The following is a 21950-nucleotide window of genomic DNA, read 5'->3' on the forward strand; positions in this document are numbered from 1 at the left end:
TCGGTGGGTCAACTCAACGATGAGAGTGAGCAATCGAAGAGCCAATGGTGAATGGCGAGCCGTACGTGGGCTGTGAACCGCTAGATAAGTCTGCGAGCGGGTAACCATTGTTGAATGGCAAACGGCCATTAAAGGAGGAGTGAACGGGTATTTGCACAACTAGCTGGAGTCGCGAACCAGAGTTGGTTGACGAGCAGGTGATGAGGAGAGTTGTCAGACAAGGGCTGTAAGGCTGGCGTACGACAAACTCGAAGCGAGTCCGAGGTCACAGACAAAAGGTGATCAGCTAGATGCCTATTGCTGATCGGAGATTGTAGAGCTGGAGATCAACAATAGGCAAAAGCATGAGCAGACAATTGGCAATAGACAGGGTGATCAGCAATTGGCGATCACTGAGCTGGCCAAAATAGGTGAGCTGGCAGATGATCAAATAAGCTGAGAACAGCAGTGTGGTTCAATGATCGACTACTTGGGGATCGGTGAGCCAGAGATTGGCGACCATTGCTCGGAGTTCTGAAAGAACGCTTTGAGTGTTGGCGATCGAGAAAGGAATGGTCAGTTAGGGTAAGGTTTGACTATCGGTGTATTGAGCTAACAATTGGGGAAAAGCAATCGGCAAGCTAGCAATCAGTGGTCAGTGAGCTGGCGATTGGCGTGCTAGCAATCGGCGATCTAGCAATCAGCAAGCCGACGATTAGCCATCGGTGGACTAGCCATCGGCAAGCTGGTAATTGAAGACCGGCGAGACTGGAGCAAGCAGATAGCCGAGCTCCAGTAGGTTGAACAGCTGATCGGCGAAGAGCCGAATAATGATCTGGATACAGTGCATAATGAACTGGGGTTCATTGACGAGCAGGCGAGATAGTGATCGGTTATTGGCAAGCTGGCAAACGGTGAGCTAGCAATCAGCAGGAGATCGGTGAACTGATGATCAGCATGTTGATCATTACTATCGAAGTACTGATCATCAGCGATCAGTGAGACTGAAGACGAGCTGCAATAGGTTGAAGTAGCTGTTCGGCGAACAGCCGAACAATAATCTAGAGACGGGATGTGTTGTTTGGAAGGGTAAGCATCCCAGGGAGTCTCTCGCGAACAAGACCTCGACAGTGTGTCACAAACCAGGCAATGGTCAGGAAAGGTGGGAGTCAAAGACCATAGTGACAAACCCCCGAAAGGGCAGGAAGATCAGCAAGTCGACGTTCAGCATCAGCAGGCCTCCGAATAGGAGTCTCTAAGAGTGGGCTCTCATGAACAAGAGAGGTGAATGCTCGCAGGAGAGACTTGCCTCAGACTTTGCTTCGCCCCCGACGGATGAGTCGACTCAGTTAGTGGGGGAGAGTAGTCTTGGGTGAAGAAACCATAACAGCAATCAGCCTCAATGTGAAGAGATGAAGATGATGAAGGGAAGTTCTCTCTCAGAGGGGAGGACAACCCAACACCTGGGGATGATAACACTCCAGGCAGCACTCTTTGCTTACCATCAACGAGCCTTGTTCAAGTTAAAGATCTGCATCGAGCGCTGCATAAGAAAACATAGCCGGAGCTAGGTCCTCGAAGATGGTGTGCTGATCAGGACCAGCCACGGGCACAGGACAGGAAAATGATGGCACAGTGACAGCACATTACCCAGGAAAGAAAGAGTGATGTTTATGTATTCAGTAAGAAAACATAAGTTAAAAAGAAAGACTATAATGGCAGTCCAAAAATAGGCAAGGAGGAAAAGCGGCAACAACCGCTCACCCTCCGAGCTATAAATAGTGTGAGCCCAGTCACAGGTGTGTGAATGGGAAGGGTAGCGAGCTACTCCCCCTAACTAGCGGGATGGGTAGTTGACCCTCGCTAAACTTTAATGGCTTGTCCTTTCAGTTTTGCCAAAAGTAATATCCCTAATAAATAGCATAGCTTTGTTTTCCCGTAATCGAACAAATATCTTTGTTGTGGTTACAGTACTTCACAATATTGATAGTAACTTTCAAAACCAAATATATAATACTAGAATCTAAAGAACAATTAAAATGCGTCAAACAATTTTCAGTCATTGGTATTCTTCGTAATTATACACCCAGAGTCCTTTAAAAGAAGTTTGCTTTCAGTATAGCCAAAATTCTGCTGATAAAATCTTATCGAGGTGTTCTTAATTGCTGGAGTGGAAACCAAGAAAAATGTTATACGTATGTTTAGGTAGTTCATGTTGTTTGTAATTAATCAAGATTTATTATTGTTAAGTTTACTGGATTGGAAATCTGACATTTAGTTTCAGGTTTACGTAAATAGGAGATTGTGCAAAATATTTTCATTATAAGTGAATATCCGATAACATTGCATTAATGCTAAAATATCCCTTTGTAGATGATCGACCTGCTTTCAAAGCCAATACCTGCATAATCTACATGCGGAATGCCACCTTAAGGGGGGAGTTTAGTCGACACTACACTGAGCATGGCAGAGTTTGTCTATTGCCACTTTCCTGCTCTGTGCTCTAGGGGCTTCGCCAAGGTTGTTAACCCTAATGATCAAGGACAGATCCTGTAGAAAGACTGATTGTGCAATCCAGACAGGCTGCTTGAGAATAAAATAAATTATGAAAATGTGTAATTCTGGTCCATGGCTCCCCTCCCCCACCATCTGCAAATTGAATTCTCAACAGCTGAATTCCAGCTACACTGAAAACATACCCCTACTATAGGACGAGGGTTTCCCATCATGCAAGAATAAACAGCTCTCAAATTTCCTAACCTGGAATACCGGACAGTATCAAGTTTTTGTATGCAAATACTATCAAAAATATCTAAGGCCTTTCTGAATCATACTCAAGTTCTGTAAATCTAAACCCCTATAACCATAGAGAAGGTTGTTCCCATGAGAATATGAGTTGATAAATTGAGCAACAATATATGATGTATTCAGTATATATAATTTAAGCAGCCCTTGCTCTTCCATACATAAACTTTACTAAGGCATAAAATTGAATCATAATATAAACTTCTATTACTTTGTAAATGCATGAGATCAGTGGAGCTAAGGAATTACAATAAACCAACATTAGAATATTTAATGAACTACAATACCAGCTATATCTTAAGCAGTGGACAGCTGTCATGTCAGGGATTAGACACTTGACCCGTTTATGGTTGTTTGACCCACAAATTTTATAAACACATTTACATACCAACTTAAGCCGAGTGCAATAATCCTAAACTATTTGACAAAAAGTTATGAAATCTACGCTAATTTAAGATACAAATTTAGTTCTATCAAATTTAGTTCAAATAATTAATTTTTTTCTAACATTGACCCTTCTACTTTGAATGAAGCCGTACATTTATATTTGCAATTATCTAGAGAGATTGTCTTGACATGGCATAAGTATCAATTGTACATTAATGAAAAACTGGTCTCAAATAAAAAAAAGCATTCTTTAAAATTTCTATGCCAAATGGAAACATCTACTTGAAATATTGTTATTGCATATTCATAAAAATTGTTTGTAAAAACTTCCTAACAAAAGGGATCAAGTTAAGACAAAGAAAAGGATATGAAAAGTTGTGCTTTGCTCAAGGACCTATAACCTGCTAAGGAAAATGATAAACCATTTTGAAATTTTTCAAGTAATTAGATATATAAAACCATTTTGAAAATTTTCAAAATTTCCAAATTTTTAAAAAGTTAGATATATAAAGTGCTCAACTACCACAATTACCACATGCAAAATATCTGGTTTGCTCCAATATCCAGATCATGAAAGAAATCTAATAACTTCAAAAAGGGGGGTTATTATACAGTACCATGAGCACTAACCGATAAGGAGGAATAAGCTTTTCAACTATTTCAATTCAATACATCTAACATTAGATAAAAGAAAAGTGAATTAGCCAATGGTTCATTAGTAAGGAAGCAATCTAGAGCAAGTCTAGCCTCAATTTAGCATGCTAATTCTGGATGTCAACTTTACAGGATAAGCCAAAGGGCACTGCATTGTTATCCATATGAGAGGACGCTTCAAGAGAATTCTATAGTTATATAATATTAAAGTGGCAATAATCTCATTTCAAATAATGTCTATAAAATTCTTCTACTGTAGAATGTACAAATAAACATCAATAAAGTGTTTGTGGTAGCTCAAGTACAACTGATTACCACCCAGTTTCCATAACTCCCATATTATCTAAAGTTTTTGAACGTTTTTGACAAAAAGTCTTCATAGGTTTGCTGAAGATAAGCATCAGTTCCCTAGTTTGCAATTTGGCTTTTGTAAAGGCCTTAGAGCTTGTGATGCCCTTCTTACAATCTCCAATGCTGGACAGAAATCCCTTGATTATGGTCAAGAAGTTTGTATGATTGGCCTTTATTTTAGAGCTGCCTTTGACCGTGTTAATCATAAGGCCCTTGTTTACAAATTCAAACAGTTGGGAGTGGGTGGGTCGTTTCTTAGCATTAGTATAGAATTTCTAAGGAGTCGATTGCAGTTGTTTTTCATGGGCACCAAAGTGAGTATAGGATTGTGATAGCTGGTGTTCCTAAGGGTAGTGTTCTTGGCCCATTACTTTTCATACCATATCCACATGACATGTGGTTTGGCCTGGAAAAAAGCTTGCTGCATATGCAGACGATGCTACACTCTTAGCATCAATTCCATCTCCTGAATGTAGATCTGGGATTGCTGAATCCTTAATAGAGATTTAGCTGAAATTAGTGCATGGTGCAAATTATGGGGCATGAAGTTGAATCCTAACAAAACTCACGTATTAAGTAGATTGAGGAGAGTGGCTCCTCAAATTCCAGATCTCAGCACTGATAATGTTTCTTCAAATTTGTACTACCTAAAATTTCAGATGTGATTCGACATTAAATTTTCTTTTGAGAAACACAATGTAAATTATCAATCTATTCTGAAAGTGTTGCAATTATTTCTTTCTACCTTATTTTGAGTACTGTTCTCCTATCTGGTCTTTAACTGCGGATTCTCATCTTAATTTGTTGTATAGGAACTTACAGCCTATTAAATTTCTTATTCCTGATCTAGATATTTATCTCAGCCACCGTCGTTAAATCAATTCGTTATGTATGTTGCACAACATTTTTCATAATTCTGATCCATCCCGTTCGTAATACTAGGCATGCAGTTAATTCTAATAGTCAGGCCTTCTCCATCATGAGGATCAATACTACACAGTATTCTATTAGTTTTATTCCCGCTGTAACCAAGCTGTGGAATGATTTACCTAATTGATGGGTTGAATCGGTAGAACTTCATGAAGTTCAAACTTGCAGCATATGTTTTTATATTAAACAGGCTGAAAGACGTCTTTACACGATATATATGAAATATCTCTATTTTTTTTACAATTTTTTTTATTAATTATTACTCATTTATTTATTTCCTTTCCTCGCTGGTCTATTTTTCCCTGTTGGAGCCCTTAGGCTTACAGCATCTTGCTTTTCCAAATAGGGTTGTAGCTTAGCTAATAATAATAAAAAGGGATTTCCCTTATTATAGCTGGATAATTTGACCTAGAAATCTTAATTCATTCATGATCTATTAATGAATCTCACACTTTCAAGGAAAAATAAATTACAGTAAATGTACAAATAAATCAAAGTTCCTTATTATCATTATCTAACCATTAAGAATAAATGAACTTTTCAAAAAGTTGAACTATTACCATTCTGGAATATATATATAAAAAAAAAAGAAATTTCAGAATACCTCACGGGGAGTCTTGAAGCCCAAACCAACATTGCGCACATAACGCTTGGCCTTGCTGCTCTTCTCCTTTGCAGTCTTGGAGTTAAGGAAGACTGTGGGCTGCTTCTGGAATGCCTTCTCGGTCTGGAACAATCATGCAAGACATTTTTAAAGGTTACACACAACATGCAGGGGAAATGGGATGAGGGAGACACACCTAACCACACTGAAAACTTAGTTCTAGCACAACACACACTGAAAAGTCGCCTCCGTTAATACTGGATAACATTTGAAATCCACATACGTAGTGGCCGGCATGACACCAAGCAGCTTCGACTGAAAACCTGGAGTTCATTAAAAGTTAATGAGGTTGTTAAGGATGAAGCACAACCACACACAACAGAGCTACTAGTTAGGAGCCATGAAGGGTGTTGCTTTCAGCAGGAAAACCCTTACCTCATGTGGGGTCTTGAATCCAAGTCCCACTTTGTGAGTATACCTCAAACCTCGAGGCCTTTTTCCAAGAACCTTCTTGCGGTTCAGGAAAACACATGGCTGCTTCCGATAGGCTCGCTCAGTCTGGAATCGGCTACTGAGGTTAACAACCAACCAAAATATATTCTACTTTTAGGATGGGAAGGTCCCAACTAGATGACTAAAATTCTCTAAATTTTGTATTATAATTATAATTATACTGCGATTGTAATGAAAATAAATTAGCTAGCACAACCACCCTGGGGTGATTAAACTGCAGTTTGAAATTACGACTAAAATTAAATACGTTCTTTACAAAACAAATTTATCCCAATCACTGGAACACTAGGGTAAATCCTTCTGTATGCAAAGAAAAAATAAAAATAAAACTGCATTCCAAATAAGTTATACATTTTATTTTAATTGCTGTAGTTTTATCGGAAATTTTAGATTCATTCAACATGGCCTATGATAAATGTCCATGAACAACCTTCAGCTCTTTTTCCCATTCAATTTTCAAATAAACTATTTTTTTTCAAATTTTGTAATCTTGCATACTTTCTTGTCCTTGTCATTTCTCCTAAGGGATCAAGTAAAACGGTAAAAGGGATCAAGTAAAACGGTAAAATTTTTTTATAAGTTTTTCCTTCTAGTTCAAAATACTATTAGACCATCAAAAAGGATTGAAATGTTCTAACCCGGTGCATTTTTAAAATAACTTGTACTATGACATGACCTTATCTTTAAAATTATTTATTTTTATCTATAATCTATTATATAAGTCACGCCTAGAAGAATTAAAACCCAAGTGACCTACTGATGTACAGTAGATATTAAACCTTTTCCTACACACCCTAATTAGTTTACTCAACTAAATCACGCCAAATAAAGAGCATTGCAAACTTTCTACTCATACTTCACTAACAGTCGTTAACCTGAGCCCAGAACTACAATTATCATAAGTGTTTAAGTCCATAAACAACCAACACTTGTCGAAGTAATGATTTACAAATAAATTCTGTACACAGCACAGTATATATATGAATCATATCAAATGAAAATTATAATTCGCCACTACCCCTAGCCACGCATCAGACAGATTCCCCTAAGTGAACATGAGTAACATTTACTAGCCTATCAAGTGATAAATATAATGTATGTCTAAAATAATGACTGTGAGAAGAAATGTTGCATAAAATAGGCTAAGTAAACATGGTGTATAAGAGCAACAAAATACTTTGACCAGAACATTGACCATAAAAGACAAACATTTCACTGGGGCCCCTTTTGTAGCAGTACACTTCCATTTGGGAGATTTTTACATGGCATTAAACTGACCTTTTCAATTAAGCATAAACAAATATGATATAATGAGTATTGCAAAATCAATCAATGCTGTTACCTCTCCATGAGGTCAACTTGAAATATTTAAAAGGTAGTTGCAAATAAGCAACCTGTGTAAAAGGGCAGTCTTTTCTAAGAGCTGCACAGAAAACTATTGTACATAACTTTACTTGAGACATTGACTATACATAGTGCAATAACCTCTGTACCATGGCCTTCCACTGTCTTGGGTTAGAGTTCTCTTGCTTGAGGGTACACTAGGCCGCACTATTCTATCTTATTTCTCTTCCTCTTATTTTGTTACTTTTGAAAGAGTACAGTATAAAGGAAATATCAATTGTGATGTTACTGTTCGTAAAATATTTTATTTTCCCGTAAAATATTTTATTTTCCCTTCTTTCCTTACCTCGCTGGGCTATTTTCCATGTTGGAGCCCCTGGGCTTACAGCATCCTGCTTTTCCAACTAGGGTTGCAGCTTAGCAAGTTGTTATAATAATAATAATAATAATAATAATAATAATAATAATAATAAAGGAAGCCATTAAAACTTGTTTCTAAAACTAAATATCCACTCTATGCATTATGAATAATTTGATGTATTCATACAGTAATGTTAATTACAGCACTACAAACAATGAAGAAAAAAATACCTAGTATAAAACAAACATTGTACTTCAATGTCATGACACATTCTTAGACTTGCTTCCACAAATAAAACAAATCTAATGGGATGTGCATATTGATCTAGTCCTAAGCGAAGCCCAAGTTATAACTAATAACAGGGGTATTAGTAAGGACACCACAAATTTAGAATTTGAAAACTTACTTGTATTAAAGTTAATATAATTCTAATACTCTGGTTTTGAGGATACATTTCTCTAATATTATGCTAACTTCCACTCAGCTGATGACTCCACTTCTTGCAAATACAGTAAGACCAACCTGCAGGGATTTTCTGTCCGGATACAAGATCAAATCCTGGCATTAACATCAATGCTATCATTTGTTTTACATGAATTAATCCTACTTTGGACACCTCAGGGTCTTTAGGGAACCTGTGGAAACAAATCCCTTTCTGTCTGGAACTATTAGTGCACCCAAATATAGAACACACCCATAATCGTGCGGGGCAATAATGCCACTGACAAGGGCATAACTCAGTCAATGTACTCCAATGATGTCACTGGAGAGGGAAATTAGCGAACGGATCACTCGGTGAACACACACTGTTATTCAGTCTTGCATCAGATCTTGACCCAACAAACCCACAAATGACGATGACCTGCATCATAGGCTTAATAAAAGAGCGCGTAGAGCAGCAAGGTCTACGCAACTATGCATAACATTCTTGATACTTTAAATCTACTAGATCTATTCACTCTTACATATAGTCAATGCATCTACCTTCTAGTGTCAGTTACATTCTTAGAGATGCTTCCATATCAAAAGCAAATCCAATGGGATGAACATATTGATCTGGTCCATAAGCGAAACTCGTGTAACTTTTCATCACAAAAGTATTAGATTGGACAAATACAAGGCAAAGACCAGTTAATAAAATTCTTGTCCACGACCTCCTTATAAAATGTACACACCTTAAATCTACAACACTGCTCAAAGGCAAAGGAACAATTCCGGATAGATGACATGGCTGAAATACATATTAAATGTAGGACCATGTACTTAACCAATGCTAACTTTCCATACCCCATAATTATAACTCTCTTGGTCAAACAACAGAACCTTATAGACAATTATCTAAAAGAAAAAACAGTTGTCCCTCTCTATACAACCGAGAACTAAATGAGCTAGTTTAAATGTTCATAACTACAATTCAATGTCATGGCACAGTCTTAGATTTGCTTCCACAAATAAAGCAAACCTAATGGGATGTGCATATTGATCTAGTCCTAAGCGAAGCCCAAGTTACAACTAATAACAGGGGTATTAGTAAGGACACCAGAACAAGTGATGTACATGTACATATTTGCATAGGGTAAATGACTATAATCCTCTATCGAACAAATTACTCCTCATTATGACCAATATTCTTAAATAAAGGACTGAAGTGATTGCATTTTCTTCGTCAATTCTCAGAATTTTCCATCAATAATATTAATTTACAGCAAATACAGTATATTGTCCAGTACCTCTAATGAATGTCATGAACAGTATCCTAACACAAAACATACTAAGAATAAGGGTCCGCATCAGCGGTGGGTTTGAGTAAAATATGGCACTGGCTAGAGTTGCTAAATACATATCTATTACCCCTAAATTCATCTACTCAAATTTAAAAAATTGAAGTTACCAGAGCTTCTCTCTTTAAGTGTCCATTACATTCTTAGATATGCTCCCATATACAGTATAAAGCAAATCCAATGGGATGAACGTATTAATCTAGTCCATAAGCGAAACTCGTGTAACTTTTTATCACGAGTATTAGAATGGACAAGTACAAAATCACATATTTTAAGTAATTTGTATTTTTCCTAACAGTACTTACCTTGAACTACTTTCTTAGGAGTATCTGGGATCTCCTCCCGAACCGACCAAGAATTTTGCGTAGTTCCCCTATCTGTTTTCCCTTGTCGGGCCCCTCCGTGGCGGATGGATACTTGCCCTGAGGCGACCCGGGGTCAGCGCACGCAAGTGCCCTGCTAGGTCTGTGTCGCCAGTAAGCATATGTTCAAGTACTATTTCGAACTCCTGTAAGACACTCGGGGCAGGATGGGTGGGCAATAACCCGAAAGTAGTTCGAGGTCAGTACTGTTAGGAAAAATATAAATTACTTGATTTGTTCCAACACGGAGTACTTACCTCGAACTACTTTCATAGGAGACTTACACTTTAGGAGGAGGAGGTGGACTTACAGGCTGGAAGACCCACATTACCATCCCAGGACACGAGACCTAGATAGGAGGCTAGGTCTAGACAACACAGTGGAGAGGGTAGGACAGTCAGGGGAAGCACGCAAAAGTCTACCTGTGTATAATTCACCTTTATGCATAATCCGGACATGGGAGGAGGAAAGGAAAGGAAAGGGAAAAGGGGGAGTAAGGAGGAAACTTGTGACGCTTGCGATTACTGCCCTCGGGATACCCGGGGCTTTTAGCTTTAAACTTGTTGCATGGAGGAAATCACTGGACCAATGGAGAAGGAGTCCAGGGATTTCCTCGTACAGTCTTTCAGGTAGTCAGCCGTAAAGGTGGACTGCCTGGACCATGTACCTGCTCGCATGATTTGGCACACTGCCATGTTGCTATCAAATGTCAAAGAAGTACTAAGGCCCCTAATATCATGGGGTCGCGCGGTACAAGGGACCGCAGACCCCTCACTGTCGTAAGCGCTCTTGATGACTTGCCGAAGCCAGGAGGAGATCGTGTTCTAAGACACTGCCCTCTTTACTGAGCCTGAAGCAACAAACAGACTTTTGATGGCTGGCCTGAGTCTGGCTGTACTACTGAAGTATTTCCTGACTGTTCTCACTGGGCACAGGAGCAAGTCTTCCGGGTTGTCTGAATGAGGGATTGCCGGAACCGAGAACTCCTCGAACCCTGGGTCCGCAACTGCCGGGTTCTGGGTTGGGGCTACAAATTCAGGCAGAGACTTATAGGACAGGTCCTTCCACCCTTTTGAGTGCGAGACCTCAAGGACAAGCCGTGGAGCTCACTCACACGCTTGGCTGAGGCTAGAGCTTGTAAGAATACTGTCTTGAGAGAGGTCTTTATCCAAGATATCCTTAAGGGGTTCGAAGGGAGGCCTTGTCAAAACCTTGGCCACGTCCCACTGCAGGACCCTAGAGGCGCGTGCGGATCAACATCGGGCTTAGAAAGCCAAGCCCCGCAAGACTTACCGGCCTTGGGCCCGGGGCAACGACGCTGGGATTCCATACGGGAATACAGTACATGAACACACAAATAAAGGATGTGAATGGGAAAGCACAAAGGGAACACGTGGAACACAATGGTGGGTCGGACGGGATGTGAGAGAGAGCGGCGAGATGTTATCTACGCCGCGACCAGATGCCTACTGGTGACACAGACCTAGTAGCGCACTTTCGCGCGCTGACCCCGGGTCGCCTCAGGGCGAGTATCCATCCGCCACGGAGGGACCCGACAAGGAAAAACGTAGATGGGGGAAATGCGCAAAATTCTTGGGCGGTTAGGGAGGAGATTCCAGATACTCCTAAGAAAGTAGTACGAGGTAAGTACTCCGTGTTGGAACAACTAAAACTTTAATTACTAGAATTAACAAGTATAAACTTGAAAAGCTGACTACAGTTTTCCTTTAAAAACAAAATTCTATTAAGCACTTTATGTGATAGATGTAAAACTCATTTATCACATACTAAAATGTTGAAAACCAAAAAACCATCAATATGACTTACCACACACAACTTCTGTAAAATGTCATGTCATCACAACTACTAACGGTGTTCTTGAATATTTGCAAATTTAAGAAAAACCCTCAAAATGGATCACCAATTTACTCCGCATTCAGTTACAAATGACTTCAATTCTATACACAAACATACTTTAGCTATACACGCAATTAGGTGGATTACTACAGAAGATGCCTGACCTCTATATACACCCACGTGAATGTAAATCAAAAACTTATTGCTCTTAATAATCTATAACGGTACGTAAATAGTTGTCTGCAACTTGCTTAGCTTTGTCTTCTATCCAAGACGAAAGCAGTGAGGTAACAGATTGATCTAGTCCAGATCCAAAATCCCAGGTGAAAATTCAAGAGCGATTTAGAATGGACAGTAGAGTATTATCAAGTTGAACCATCCTTATCTCATTTCTACAACTAATATTTTGACTGATGCTACTCCTAATACATCCTTAGATGCCATATTCAGTTATCTACATTAAGACAAGGGAGTTTGAAAATCATAAAGGTTGTACACGAGTCTTATTCTAGTCTTGAATGAAGTTTCATGGTTACTAAAGAAATGGTGCAGAACTCGTTCAGCATGACAATTTTGAACCTCAAAGATACACCAACATAAGAATTGTGCATACCTTTTAACCCTATCTAAAGTTCATACTTAAATGTTAACTGCATCACATCTAGAAATATGTAAAGCATATAGTTATAGTAACACTAAATTTCGAGTAAAAGTCATGAGTGACGAAGTTCTGGATCACCAAATTCAGCTTTAAGAGGAATCTTGAAACCAAATTTTAATGGCTGCTGGGATGCCAAAAAATAAAAAAGTAAGAAAGAAAGTACTTTCCCTAATAACAAAAGTGACAGCTTGGTTAACCAACCAGGAAAAGGTCGTCGTACTTTAACTCTAAAAGGGGAGCAAAAACCACAACTTGTCAACCCCATAACTAAAATTTGGTAAGTTCTCTCTAACGTTGAAATAACAGATGATACCAGGCCTTTTAAACGCCAATGTGGCTATAAATTAAAGCTTTGCTACTCTGAACCATAATCTAAACCAGAACTTGAATAATTGTATGTAACTTGCTTAGCTTTGCCTTACATCCAAGACAAACACAGTGAGATAACAGATTGATCTAGTCCACATCTAAATCCCAGGTGAAAAGTCAAGAGCGATTTATTAAGGACAGAACAAAACTATCATCTTTTGCTCGACCTAATTAAGGAATACAGGTAAAACCTGTCATAGTAGTCCTTCCCATGTTTCTACAACCATAATACTCTTAATAAATCATAAGATGCCATATTCTACTCATTACCAACCATAAGACAAGGGCAACAAAGTATATACTACCCTCAAGATCCACATGTACTGACAAGCGATAATGAGCTACGCAATCTAACATCAATGATTTTTTTATCATCTCATAAAATCTCTCTTCGCATTTTTTCTTCAAAAGAAAAACTAATGGTTCTTGCTTTACTAACAAGAGTGAAAACATCAAGCTACTATATACTGAGCTTCCCATGCCTGCCCCACCACTGGTTCTTATTCCTTGGTAATTATTCAACAGGTTTTTCTCAATCTAAAAACCTCAATTAAAATAAATTAAATAAAATAAATTTCTGTAACAAAATGTTTGTGGTATGACATATGGGGGTGTATGTATTATAGCGGCCACCTGAATGTTTGATTACATCTAACTTAGAATACGGCAGTGTAAAGGGACGCCCCCCATTAGGTAAGGACACGGCTTGTAAGTTAGGTTAGGGGGGATAAATTTAGGTTAGTTGATGTCCATTTTTAATCCACACGGGAGGAACTGGCCGCTGATACAAAGGCTCCGACATGACACACAAAAAGGATTTGGAAAGGACAAAAGCAAAGCACTTGAAGTGATAAGGAAAAGGGGAAAGATAAGCCCCTACATAAGTTTCTATGCGCTCGGGTACGTGATTGATTAACGGAAACATCAGTTTAACACAAGGCATCTGTAAAGTAAACTTGAAGGGTAATCTCATTCAAAGCAAGTATTTGCTAGGTGAAAACTGAATGCAATATGGCAATATGATAAAATACAGAAATGACAAACAATTATTAAGATAAAGTAAAGGAAAGAATAAATACTTTACGGGATTACATTAAAATGTAATAAAGGAGCATCAAGTCTCTAAGTATACTTGGATCGAGTAAAAAGAAAGGGGTGTATGTACGATAGCGGCCACCTGTATGTATTTTCATGTAAAACTCAAAATACAACAGTGCAAGGGGGGTCGCAGGGGGCGTCAGCACCCCTTTAGGTAAGTAGGTAAGGACACGGCTTGTAGGTTAGGTTAGGGGGAAGTTTAGGTTAGTTGATCTCCATTTTTAATCAATGTGTGAGGAACTGGTCGCTGAAATACAAAGGCTCCAAGAAAAATTGTACACGTGGGTGTTGTAACAAAGAATACATATACACTAACCTTAACTTCTCCCCCTAACTTTCAAGCCATGCCCTTACCTAAAGGGGGGGGGGGGGAGCCTTTGTAGTTAATAATAATAATAATAATAATAATAATGTTTATTGGACAAAAGATATTTACATTCAAAGATTTACAAAAAGAAAAAAAGACTCAGTCCAAGCCCATGTGGAGCAGAGCTCTTCGGGCAATAATACAACAAGATAATATCATCAAAGAAACTCTGTTCCGGTAAAGTTTCACAATACTACAGGGTATCATTTCGAACATAAAATACATTTTCCTGTAGGAAATATGAAGATTTAACCGAATTTGACCTTCACTTCAACCGCAAACAAACAGAACAACCAGTTCGACTGCTAACTTTAAGTAATTGAACTGATTGTTCTTATTGGTCACCTAGGCTTCTTGGAAAAAGGAAAAAATACTTGAGGTAATAAAAATAAAAACCTTATATTATTAAATGTCTCATGAACACAAATCCTGTATATCACATTGATCCTGATGAAAACTTTATTGATTTTGTGAACACATCTGATCTGTTTTCCTGTAAATATTACACTACTGACACATTTAATGATTCTCTCCCTAATCATATGCGGCAATGCCTTTCATTAATAAGTTTTAATATTCGAAGTTTCAAGAAAAACCATGACGAATTTATTGGCTACTTAAATAACTGCAACCATGAATTTGATATCATTGTATTGACCGAAACATGGGCTAAGGAAGAAACTCACTGCATGAATTATCTTCCTGGGTATAATGCGTGTCACAATTATCGGGAAGGTCGGAGGGGCGGCGGTGTGAGCATTTTCGTTAAAGACTCTATTGATTTTCAACCTCTTGATGACTTCTTCAACATTTCTAATGATAATTTTGAAAGTGTCGGTGTAACGGTTTCTATACCAAACTCGCCTCATAAAACAGTAATCTTAGGTATCTACAGACGTCCAGGAGGTAACGGAAATATGTTTTTCGACTCGTTAGAGGAGGTGCTAAGAAATCCAGGTATCTCCCCTATGAATACAATTGTCACTGGGGACTTTAACATCTGCTTAATGAGGGAAGGGGAGAGCGAGACCACCCGCAGACTGATTAACACAATGCGATCTTTTGACTTTCGCCCGTCAATAACTAGACCAACAAGAGTCGGCTCGAATGACTCGCTGTCTTGTATCGACCATATTTGGGCAAATAATCTTGTTGGTAATAGTGGGATATTCTTAGCAGATATCACAGATCATTTCCCAATTTTCTGTAGTCTATTAATGCCTATATTAAACAACGTAGACAACAAAATAAAAATTCAATTCAGAGATATGAGCGAAGTGAATGACAGGAAATTCACGGAACTCCTGAGGGGGAAAGACTGGACCGAATATGGTCAAGCCTCATTAGATCCTCACCTGGGGGCGGCCTCTTTTACGGATGAAATAGACAGCTTTTTCAATGAATGCTTTCCTTTAAAAACAAAATATGTAAGTGTTAAAAGATTGGTGAATAAGTGGCTCTCCAAAGGGCTACTGAAATCAATTAACATTAAACATAATTTATATCGAAGAATGAAATTGGGTGCTTATAGTGCCCAACGCTATAGAAACTATTGTAATATGTTGCTTACATTAATTCGCGTGGCAAAGAAAAAATATTTTGATAGTACTTTTGATCAACTCCGAAATGATGCTAAAAAATCCTGGGATCTCATAAATTCGTCCCTTAGGCCTGGAAAGAAAAAGCGCACTTCGCTAAGAAAACTCATTGGTCGTAACGGCGAAACTATTACTGACAGCCAACAGATTGCAAATGCTTTTAATCTTCATTTCTCTACAATTGGCATTACTCTCCGAGATGCCCTGCCTCAAAATAATCAGTTAGATTTTCATTCCTAATTGCCTCCTTCAAATCAGCACTCTATTTATTTGACCCCATCTTCTCCACTTGAAGTAATCAACATTATAAAAAAACTAAAGAACAAAAAAGCAAATATTCATTCTCCCCCTACTAAACTATATAAGAATAATGCTAGTTTACTTGCCTTTCCTATATCCTTATTGTTCAACCGTTGTATTGCCTCTGGCATTTATCCTGACATTTTAAAAATAGCATGCGTTACTGTGCTACATAAGTCTGGTGATAAATCGGATGTCAATAACTATAGACCAATAAGTTGCCTTCCCTTATTGAATAAAATTTTTGAAAAATTATTGTACAATCGACTCTACTCTTTCTTTACTAGATGTAATATCTTTTCTTCCTGTCAGTATGGCTTTCTGCGTGGCGTTAGTACAAGTGATGCTGTAAATGACCTTCTTGAACAAATTTCCAGATTTAAGACGAAAAATAATTCAGGAACAATCAGTTCATCCATATGGAACAAGAAATTCAAACTTAACTCTCCCTTTCATACGTATTAATAGATGCGAGCAATCGTATCTATACCAAGGTATTAAACTTTGGAATACTCTGCCCGCTTATCTAAAGGCACTGCTTAGCGTTCGGTCTTTTAAGAAATCATATACAAATCTCCTGTTATCTGGGTATTAAGCTTTATTAATAAATATTTATACTTGCCTACCTAACCACAACGCAAGTATGTTTCATTGTTTAGAATATTTTTTTATTTGTAAAACTAGTTCTTTTACTGAGTTTTTTGCTTAATATCTACAATTTTTTCAATGTATATACCATTAGCTTTCATATACCATCTTTCCTTATCATATAAATATGCATTTCCATTTGTTTTTAGGCTAAGATTCTCATTTATATGTATCTATTTGTATACATATGATTATGTATATGTATGCGTACATTTTGTATATCTATATCCATATTTACTTTATTTTTTATTTTTACTTAATTGATGATATTATTTTGTTGTATTATTGCCCGAAGAGCTCTGCTCCACATGGGCTTGGACTGAGTCTTTTTTTCTTTTTGTAAATCTTTGAATGTAAATATTTTTTGTCCAATAAACATTATTATTATTATTATTATTATTATCTACAATGCGATGAATAAAAATGAATACCTTGGTGCGGTCTTTTTAGATTTGAGTAAAGCCTTTGACACAGTGTCTCATGATGTGCTGCTTAAAAAGCTCGAACATTATGGAATACGTGGAAATGCATTACTCTTACTAAAATCCTACTTAACGAGTCGTAAACAATTTGTGACCCTCGATGGCCATCTCTCAGAGGTTATGGATGTCAAAATAGGTGTTCCCCAGGGATCAGTCCTAGGACCGTTATTTTTCCTCGCCTATATCAATGATCTACCTCGATCAGTAGGTAGGTTAAGCTCCATACTCTTTGCCGATGACACTACGCTTCACTTTAGACATAAAAATATCTACTCCCTCTGTGATACACTAACCAATGATTTAACTCATGTAAAAAACTGGCTACTAGCAAATAAGTTAACCTTAAATGAAAGAAAGACATACTTCATAATCTTTTCTCTACGAAGAGTTCCTGATAACATAAGGGTTTCTATAGGAAATCACACTCTGGATCAGAAGTCCAGTGGTAAATTTTTAGGGATAATTCTTGATAATAAACTAACTTTCTGTGAGCATGTAAATATGACAGTTAATAAAATTGCCAAAGTAATGGGTATCATATATAGATTAAAAGAGTATTTCCCCTTATATATTATAAAACAATTGTATCACTCGTTAGTATCTCCTCACCTAAATTACTGCAATACGGCGTGGGGGAGTAGTAGTAGAAATGTCTTGCAACCATTAATTGTAATTCAAAAAAGACTGGTAAGAATCATAAGCTCCAGTGATTACTTAGCTCATACATCGCCACTTTTCCGGTCTCTCTCGATATTGAAGCTGGAAGACAATTATAAGCTCTCCTTAATGAATATGATGTTCCAAACACTTATTTTGAACAAATTTCCAGATTTAAGACGAAAAATAATTCAGGAACAATCAGTTCATCCATATGGAACAAGAAATTCAAACTTAACTCTCCCTTTCATACGTATTAATAGATGCGAGCAATCGTATCTATACCAAGGTATTAAACTTTGGAATACTCTGCCCGCTTATCTAAAGGCACTGCTTAGCGTTCGGTCTTTTAAGAAATCATATACAAATCTCCTGTTATCTGGGTATTAAGCTTTATTAATAAATATTTATACTTGCCTACCTAACCACAACGCAAGTATGTTTCATTGTTTAGAATATTTTTTTATTTGTAAAACTAGTTCTTTTACTGAGTTTTTTGCTTAATATCTACAATTTTTTCAATGTATATACCATTAGCTTTCATATACCATCTTTCCTTATCATATAAATATGCATTTCCATTTGTTTTTAGGCTAAGATTCTCATTTATATGTATCTATTTGTATACATATGATTATGTATATGTATGCGTACATTTTGTATATCTATATCCATATTTACTTTATTTTTTATTTTTACTTAATTGATGATATTATCTTGTTGTATTATTGCCCGAAGAGCTCTGCTCCACATGGGCTTGGACTGAGTCTTTTTTTCTTTTTGTAAATCTTTGAATGTAAATATTTTTTTGTCCAATAAACATTATTATTATTATTATTATTATTATTATTAAATGCAAAGGAACATATACATGGGAGAGAGGAGATCAAAGAAGTGCCATAGACCTGGTGTTGGTAAATAAAGAAATGTGTGAATACTTCGATGAGATGAACATAGATGAAGAAAAAGAAAAAGTAATATATCTGACCATAATCTGATTGAGGTAGAGGTCAGCGTAAAAGCGAAGATAGAAAACTACAAAAAAGGATTTTGGAAAGAACGTATATATTACAAAACAGACGAAGAAAGTCTTAGGGAATACAGGGAAGAATTAAAAAATAATCTAGAGCGCAGAGAAATCACAAGGATGGATGAATTTGATGAAGTTGTAGAAGAGGCAGCAAAAAGAAAGCTACAAGCAAAGTACAGACGGAGAACAACTGGAGAAGAGAAAGCAAAGATAGAACCAGAGTAATAATAATAATAATAATAATAATAATGTTTATTGGACAAAAGATATTTACATTCAAAGATTTACAAAAAAAAAAAAAAAAAAGACTCAGTCCAAGCCCATGTGGAGCAGAGCTCTTCGGGCAATAATACAACAAGATAATATCATCAATTAAGTAAAAATAAAAAATAAAGTAAATATGGATATAGATATACAAAATGTACGCATACATATACATAATCATATGTATACAAATAGATACATATAAATGAGAATCTTAGCCTAAAAACAAATGGAAATGCATATTTATATGATAAGGAAAGATGGTATATGAAAGCTAATGGTATATACATTGAAAAAATTGTAGATATTAAGCAAAAAAAAAAACTCAGTAAACGAACTAGTTTTACAAATAAAAAAATATTCTAAACAATGAAACATAGGTAGTGGATGACAAATGAAATCAGAGAGGAAATAAAAAGAGAAAAAAACTTGAGGGGCGATACCTGACAGGAGAAGAAAGGAAAAGAGCATTTCTGCTGTAAAAACAACAAAAAGAGAGAACGCAGGTTGTAATAAAGGAATACTGTATGGCACGGCAGTAATGAACATAAAGTGAAATAAAATTACAGCAGATTGAAAACGGAGTAGGAAGAAAAATTTTGGGAGCACCACCATATGCAGCAGTAGCAACACTACGGGGAGAGATAGGAATGTCCGAAATGAAAACTAGGATTGCAGGAGGAAGGCTAAGGTTTGTGAAAGGAATAGAAGAGGGGAGAAATGATTTGCTGAAGACAATTCTGGAAGAAATGAAAGAAAATGAAAATAACAGGTGGATGAAAGACTAGGAAATGGATTAAAGATATGGAAATGAACCTTTAGGAGAATGGGAAGAGAAGTGCTCAAGGCCAAAATTAGAGAAGTAGATGGTAAAAAGTGGAGGGATGAGATAAAAGAGAAAAATAGTTTAGAAATATACGAACAAGAAAAAGGGCAAAAAGGAGAAGAAATGTTTTATGATAACAAACCTAATTCTAATATTATGTATAGAGCTAGGGCCAACGGTTTGAAATTAAATGATAGAAAAAGACATGAAGCAGGAGGTAGGGTAGAATACAAACTATGTGGGGCAGTTAATGCAGACCTCGCCCACTTCATTCTTGAGTGTCCAGACCTCAGCGACGAAAGAAGAAAAATAGTGGAATTGCAACAGCCGTATGAAGAAGAAAAGAAGATAATAGGAAACGTGCTGTTCAAGAAAGAAGGAATAGAGAAAAGAAAAGAATATAATTATCAAATGTGGAAAAAAAGAAGAAAAGAATTAGAATAAAGAAGAAAACCAAGGAGGTGCCGATGGAAACGCGAATCCCTCCGCCCAACAACTGAACTGATTGCAGTTTAAATGAAGGTGAAAACCTGTTAAATCACATTATTTACTAAAGGAAAACAATTTGTTAAAATCTTTAAAATACAATGGCTCTTGTTCTGCAGTGGGTTCATTTCGCTCGCCATAAAACAAAATCATCAAGCTCGTACATACTGGCAAGCGGTAATGTTGAGCTGCGCACGCTAACATTAGCAACGCTAAATGTAATGGTTCTAGTTTCGCCACTAGTTCGCTTTGCTAACATTAGCAGAGTTACGCTAACATATGCAGTATATTACTGAAACTATTCATTTCAGACAGGAACGACCGTCATTTTCGAAGAGAACAGGCTTTTTTCTATGGAAGAACAGTTTTTTTCCCTAGGTTACATTACCCTATAATAGAGTACAATAATACCAAAAACCCTGCATAACCTAATCTAGGAGGCACTTCCTCACCTACTTAGCCACTGGGGGTTGGATCCCCACCCCGTTGCAACTAACCCCTCAGACTACCGTTACCGTTACATTCATCCCTGGAGAACAGAGATCATTTTAAAACAATGGAATTAAATGTTGAAATCTAACACTTACAGATACCCTTAAGGTTCCTCTTTCACTACCAACGTCATGTTAAAATATTTTATCAAAACCAAGAATACTGAAACATGAGTGCCGTAAAATCATGGGCATTGCCGAAAACACGTGCCGCGCACCAAAATGGTCAACACCATAATACTTCTTAAATACTTAATTCCTATCAACACTTCAACAATATACTACTTCCTTGGGGTGTTTTTCACTTACTTTTGTATATAAAAGAAATCATCTGCCTGTAATTAGTACTATAATAAGAAAAGACAATTACCTGCTCCATACTGATGTTTACACTAATACCAAGTAGTCACGAAAGAGAGATGAAACGCAAGTTAGGGCAAAACTTATTCTTCTTCACCAACCGGGTGGCAATGAATCAAAGCCGTAAGCTAGAGGCGCATGCGCAGTTACCACGGTATCCTTATTTTCGTGTTTAATCTTTATGTTGTCAATTGCTATATTCATTCTTAATCTAATCATATATTATTCTTTTTTGTAAATAATATCATATGATGGATATTATTGTAATAATTATCTAAAAGCTTATGAAATACAAGGCCTCCAACTTTAGTTATAAGACGCAAATGAGGACAAAACACATGTGTTGTATAGCAAAGTTCCAAAGACTATATACTGAAGGTATATA

General features: G+C 37.0%; 1 protein-coding gene across 2 annotated transcripts in view; it reads right to left on the bottom strand.

Annotated features, from left to right (window-relative positions):
- Positions 1-21723, bottom strand: part of RpS11 (ribosomal protein S11) — a 28235-nt gene extending 6512 nt beyond the window's left edge. The window contains exons 1-2 of one of the 2 annotated variants that reach the window (XM_068357042.1): positions 21576-21723; positions 5711-5833 (exon numbers count right to left, since the gene is read on the bottom strand). In XM_068357042.1, the coding sequence (XP_068213143.1) occupies positions 5711-5833; positions 21576-21584 (132 nt within the window). In that variant the 5' untranslated portion in view covers positions 21585-21723. Of the gene's footprint in view, positions 1-5710; positions 5834-6145; positions 6269-21575 lie in introns of both variants that reach the window. The other variant, XM_068357044.1, reaches the window with a different exon arrangement.
- Positions 21724-21950: the final 227 nt, after the last annotated feature.

The sequence above is a fragment of the Palaemon carinicauda genome, chromosome 33 (assembly GCF_036898095.1).
Source record: "Palaemon carinicauda isolate YSFRI2023 chromosome 33, ASM3689809v2, whole genome shotgun sequence".
Classification (NCBI taxonomy): domain Eukaryota; kingdom Metazoa; phylum Arthropoda; class Malacostraca; order Decapoda; family Palaemonidae; genus Palaemon; species Palaemon carinicauda.